The sequence below is a fragment of the Cibotium barometz genome, chromosome 13 (assembly GCF_041138505.1).
Source record: "Cibotium barometz isolate CiBa-2024 chromosome 13, ASM4113850v1, whole genome shotgun sequence".
Classification (NCBI taxonomy): Eukaryota; Viridiplantae; Streptophyta; class Polypodiopsida; order Cyatheales; family Cibotiaceae; genus Cibotium; species Cibotium barometz.
Window position 1 is genome coordinate 25,345,188 of NC_141058.1, and position 5,210 is coordinate 25,350,397.

General features: G+C 38.3%; 1 protein-coding gene across 1 annotated transcript; it reads left to right on the forward strand.

Moving 5' to 3' along the window:
* The first annotated feature begins 3,146 nt into the window (after nucleotides 1-3,146).
* Nucleotides 3,147-4,702, forward strand: LOC147632534 (fe(II)/2-oxoglutarate-dependent dioxygenase 4-like). The gene is made up of 4 exons (XM_086807014.1): nucleotides 3,147-3,257; nucleotides 3,339-3,439; nucleotides 3,629-3,974; nucleotides 4,424-4,702. The coding sequence occupies exons 1-4, from the start codon at nucleotides 3,147-3,149 to the stop codon at nucleotides 4,700-4,702; spliced, it is 837 nt and encodes a 278-aa protein (XP_086663140.1).
* Nucleotides 4,703-5,210: the final 508 nt, after the last annotated feature.

The following is a 5,210-nucleotide window of genomic DNA, read 5'->3' on the forward strand; positions in this document are numbered from 1 at the left end:
CAACATGTCTTGCTGATTCTGACATGTACTGTGGATTCCATCCAGGTAATTCCATCATGATGATTAAGTCCTACCTAATTCCAACTAGTTCATTCCATCTAGCTGATTCCGTCCTACTGATTCTGTCTTGCTGATTCCATCTAATTTCGGCCTACTGATTCAGTCCTATTGATTTCAAACTATTGATTCCAACTAGCTGATTTCATCCTGCTGATTCAGCCTTGCTAATTCCGACCTACTGATTCCGAATAGTTCAGTTGATTCTAACTTGTGATACTTGGCCTTTGTGTTCTTATATGGTTTGTATGCATATGGAGAAGAAGAAGTGCAGCACCATCTAGTGGAACATCATGAGGCCTACTTTCCTTTTGGAGATTATGCTTTTTGATGTTCCATGGAACTAGTCTATTTAGCTCTCACTTTATTTCCCTTATTTGTTTTAAGGCTTAGATACTTTTCTTGTGGCATTGTAAACCAAGGAGCTTTTGATGTACCATATTTCTATATGGGCATCTTCTGTTTATGAATCACCCACTTTTATTTTATGGAGCCTCACCTTGGTCATCATACCCACAATATCGTAAGCTTTGTATCCAATTTTTGATTGTGGGAGGGGAATTCAATCCTAGGACATCTTAGCTATCTTATTTTATCTTTACCCATGTTTGGTTCATGGGAAGGTGTTAGAAATAATGTCCCAAACATGAGCTATTTTCTTGTGGTTATTTCTACCATTTATCCTTGTTGTAAGTGCTCTTTGGTGAAGAAGATTTACCAAGCATCTCACCTACCATTTCCCCTTAATTTAGGAGCATCCTCTAGTGTCTCTTAACATTTGGAATCTACCTCTTTTAGGTGCTCAATTATCTCCACTATTTTAGCCTAGCTACTCTCCACCTTTACACCTCATAGATGATGTAAGTAGAGCTTGGCTCTCTCTCAATGTACTTGCCTATATATTAGGCCTCTCATTTTCAATAAGATATGTTCTCATTTTACAACTTAATCTCGCCCACATTATTCTCATTTAGTTAGTGCATTCTTAATCACTTCAGCTTAGTTTGATTATGCTTAAGAATGAGGTTTAATGTGTGCTCCGATCCACCTTGAATCCAACAAGGTGTGTGTGTGTGTATAGGTCAAAGGATAAGGCTACTAGCCTACAAATGTATGTACTCATGAAAGGGTTTCATCATTAATCGATCAACCATCATTGAGTCATGTAATACTTTCTCTCAATTGAGCTTTATCGTATCATCTCTCTCTCTCTCTCTCTCTCTCTCTCTCTCTCTCTCTCTCTCATGTGTCTATCTCACTCACCTTGTGCACAACTCGTGACCACCATGCAATTTGTACAATGCCTAGCCTTTGATATTTTTTGTGCAAAACCTCAATCAAGGAGTTGCTAAACCTCTCTGTGTGTGTGTGTGTGTGTGTGTGTGTGTGTGTGTGTGTGTGTGTTTGTGTCTTTGGCATATGTGCCTCACTCACCTTGTGCATAGCTCATGGAATTAATACAATGCCTAGCCTTTGATGTTTTTATCACAAAACCTCAATAGAGGACTTGCTAAACCTCCATAACCTAACATTTAGTTGTTTGGTAAAAATATATAAGATCTTGACTAAGAAATGACTCATAAGATGGAAAGCATGTCATAATGACCCATTTGGTGAGAACATTTGGGGCACCTTATCTTGCTATCAACCTTCTCAAAATGACATTACTAAGTACTTGATCTCTTGTGTAAAAATTATTAATGCCTCTTACACATGACTAGGAGCAATGCATGACACTACTAAAAGTAAGCAATGCATGAAACTAGTAAGTACTTGATCTCTTGTGTAAAGATTATTAATGCCTCTTACACATGACTAGCAGCAATGCTAGCCTTTTGCACATGACTAGTAGCAATGCTCCATCTTCCTAAATTAATATGCTTCTCACTAGATAGAGTTTTCTTGGGCATGAATTTATAGCATCCATGAGGCTACTTAAATGTAAAAGTCAAATGAGGCCTTGGCATTTAGCAACACTTAAGGAATAACTCATTGTTAGATCTGGGCGAATTCACCATATTCAATGAACTAATCCACCTGAACACTATCTTTGAAAATTTATGTTTGCATCCTGAAAACTCTTAATACAAGGGTGAACTATCAATTGGGACAAAATAACATCTCTAATGGCATGATCCATGGTAGTGGTGACTTATATACCTTGCAAAATCATTGTCGAATTTTTTGTCCCTTCTTTTTGCTCACCTCAACATTATGGCATGGCACCTATAGATCCGTAGATCTAGCTCTTTGATAATGTTCCGCAAACCTTAATTATTGTGTAATTGTTATGGACACATGCACTATAGTCTCCTAATGCCATTATATTGCATTGGGAAAGGGCCCTTATTGTTTTCTAGCAATGCTATTTATTCTCATTTATAGCCTCCATCTAAACAAACCTTGAGGAACAAATTTCAAACTTAAGAACATTGATTTTTAAGGTAAAGCATGCTATTAAAAGGTATCAACCACCAAGGTTTTTGGCTATAATAAGTTCCTAAATTACTCCTCAAATGATATTTAGTCACCTAGGATCCCTATCTTATGGTAATTTTGACCATACATTATTGCGAAATATGTATTTTGGGCATGCAAAAGTACACCTTTTACAAAATTCTAGGATGTAGCAAACCTGGTAGTTGACTCCGCAGTCGTACACAAAACCGGCTACGATGGTAGTGGGCGAAGTCCTTTTGTTATAGTGGATGCACTATATTGATGTGATCTTCACATAAAAATTCCTTGTACTTAAAATTTGAAGGACCTTTGAACCTTAAATATAGGTAAAGTATTTATATCATGAGAACATGGAATGGGTGTGTGTGTGTGTGTAGAGAGAGACACTACGGAACTATTAGAGAGCACACCCATCATAACTTGTCCTGCTGTGCGGCTATTAGAGAGCACACCCATAACTTATCCTTTTATCTCGTGCTATGTGCTGTGTGGCACAGCACAGCACACCCATAACTTATCCTTTTATCTCGTGCAGCAGGCAGCCAGTAGGTAGGTTTTTTTTTTTTCTTTACACTAAGGGAAAATCCTAACTATTATTATTATTATTATTATTAGAGAGAGCACACTGCATGGCTCGTGAAGTTCCTCCCACCATCGACATCCAGGGCTTGTTAGGCGACGGGCGCAGCGCTGTGCTGCAGGAGCTTTCCCGTGCGTGCGAGGAGTGGGGCTGCTTCCAGGTATAACACACACACACTACCTCCTTATTTATGTCAAGCAGCATATATTTTGAGGGAGGTATTCGCTTGATTATTAATCAGTATCGTCGTATAACCAGCTCACAGAGGCCACCAATTGGCTGGATGGTGCGCCGCCGCCCGGGCATCTGCGACGGCTTCCAAGACGCCCGTGAAATCTTTGGGTAGTAATTGAGGATTACATTTGTTTAATAAGGTCGACATTGTGCTAGTTAACACTCTGGGTTGATTGGATCATTGCACAAAACATAGAGCTCACTTGCTATAAAAGCAAAGCTCACCATTCTTTTCGGATCTTTGAATAAGGAAATGTATGACCAATGTGGGTCTTGTTTGGATGGTTATGTGTGTAGGGAAAGCCTTCTGGACTTTGGGCAGGATGTACAAAAGCTTGGCAATGATTTGTACGATACTATGTTCGAGAGCCTTGTTGGGAAGGAAAGCATGGATAACCACAAAAGCAAAAAAGGGCTTCCCACAATTGAGAGAGTAGTCCTCACCCTCAACTTTTACCCTCCGTGCTTGGACACCAATGCTGGTACTACCGGCTTCAAAGAGCACACAGACGTAGGCACTCTTACGTGCCTCTTACAAGATGAGGTTGGCGGCTTACAAGTGCAATCCCCATCTGGTGAATGGGTTGAACTCAAGTATCGACCTAACGTTTTTGTGGTTCTCTTGGCAGATCAAATGTCCGAGGTTTGTGACATCTTCAACATATGTTATAACCACCTCTCTTAGGATATATATATGATATATTACGGTAGCTAAAAGATATTGGGAGCAAGGAGTGCTAGGCGCATGAGATCAATACTCCCCTTCCTCTTCGCCAAACAACAGGCACATGGGATCAATACTCCCCCCCCCCTCCCCTTGCCAACAACCACACCTCCCCCACCTCCCCTCCCCACCCAACAATTGGATTAAAAAGAAACGAACCTTACGTAAGGTGTGAGATATTTATATAATATAATATATTACACTAATCCCTCCCTTCTTCCAAAGGAGTGGGATATAAAGAAATGAACTTCCTCTCAACCTTCTTTATATCCCACCCAAGGAGTGGATATAAAGAAATGTACCTTCCCTAAATACAAAAAAGAAAATGATAATTAAAAGGTCTTACAAGTGTCAGCTTACTTCTGCAGATCTTGACAAATGGACGGTATAGATCCTCTCCCCATCGTGTCATAGCTAATCCAAACAAGTTACGGATCTCTCTTCCCTTTACATTTGGACCTCCAGAGGAAGAATTTATTGCTCCTATTCTTGAGCTCATTAACCATGTATACCCATGCGTGTACCAAGGAGCCACTTTCAAAGAGTGCATGATGCGCTACTTCGATACAAGTCTACCGAACTATAAGAAAGGCCTTGAATTTGCCAAGGCTCTTATGGAGAGATCAATGAATGAAATGGAACAATAATTATCTTGATTTATTAGTTATGTTCATTTTTCTTTGGACTTATATGGAGTATCTATTTGTTTCCTAGAATGAAACAATATCTCATTAATAATGAAAATAATTATTTAGGGTACATTGAAATATTTTCTATTTTTGTATTGCGTGTAGATACAAAGAAGTTTCTTAGGGGCTAAAGATAAATTATACATAAAATAATATACTTTTTAGTGTAAAGATAAACTGTGAAAAAAACTAAATAAAAATGGATAAGTTTTAGTCTTAAAAATATCTATATATATAATTTAAAAAAATAGTGCCAATAAATCATGCATACATTACACATGCTGCCTTTTAAAAGTGGCTACAACTTCTAAAGAGACATTCGTCCCCTCTATATAAGTTAATATGTTTAAATTATCTACATTGTGTAAGAAAATATGGTAGCAAAAGAAGGAGGATCTTCAAAATACAAAGCATTGAGTTGCACAAAGAAGTGGATAATAAGAAATATTACTATTTTCAAACTTTG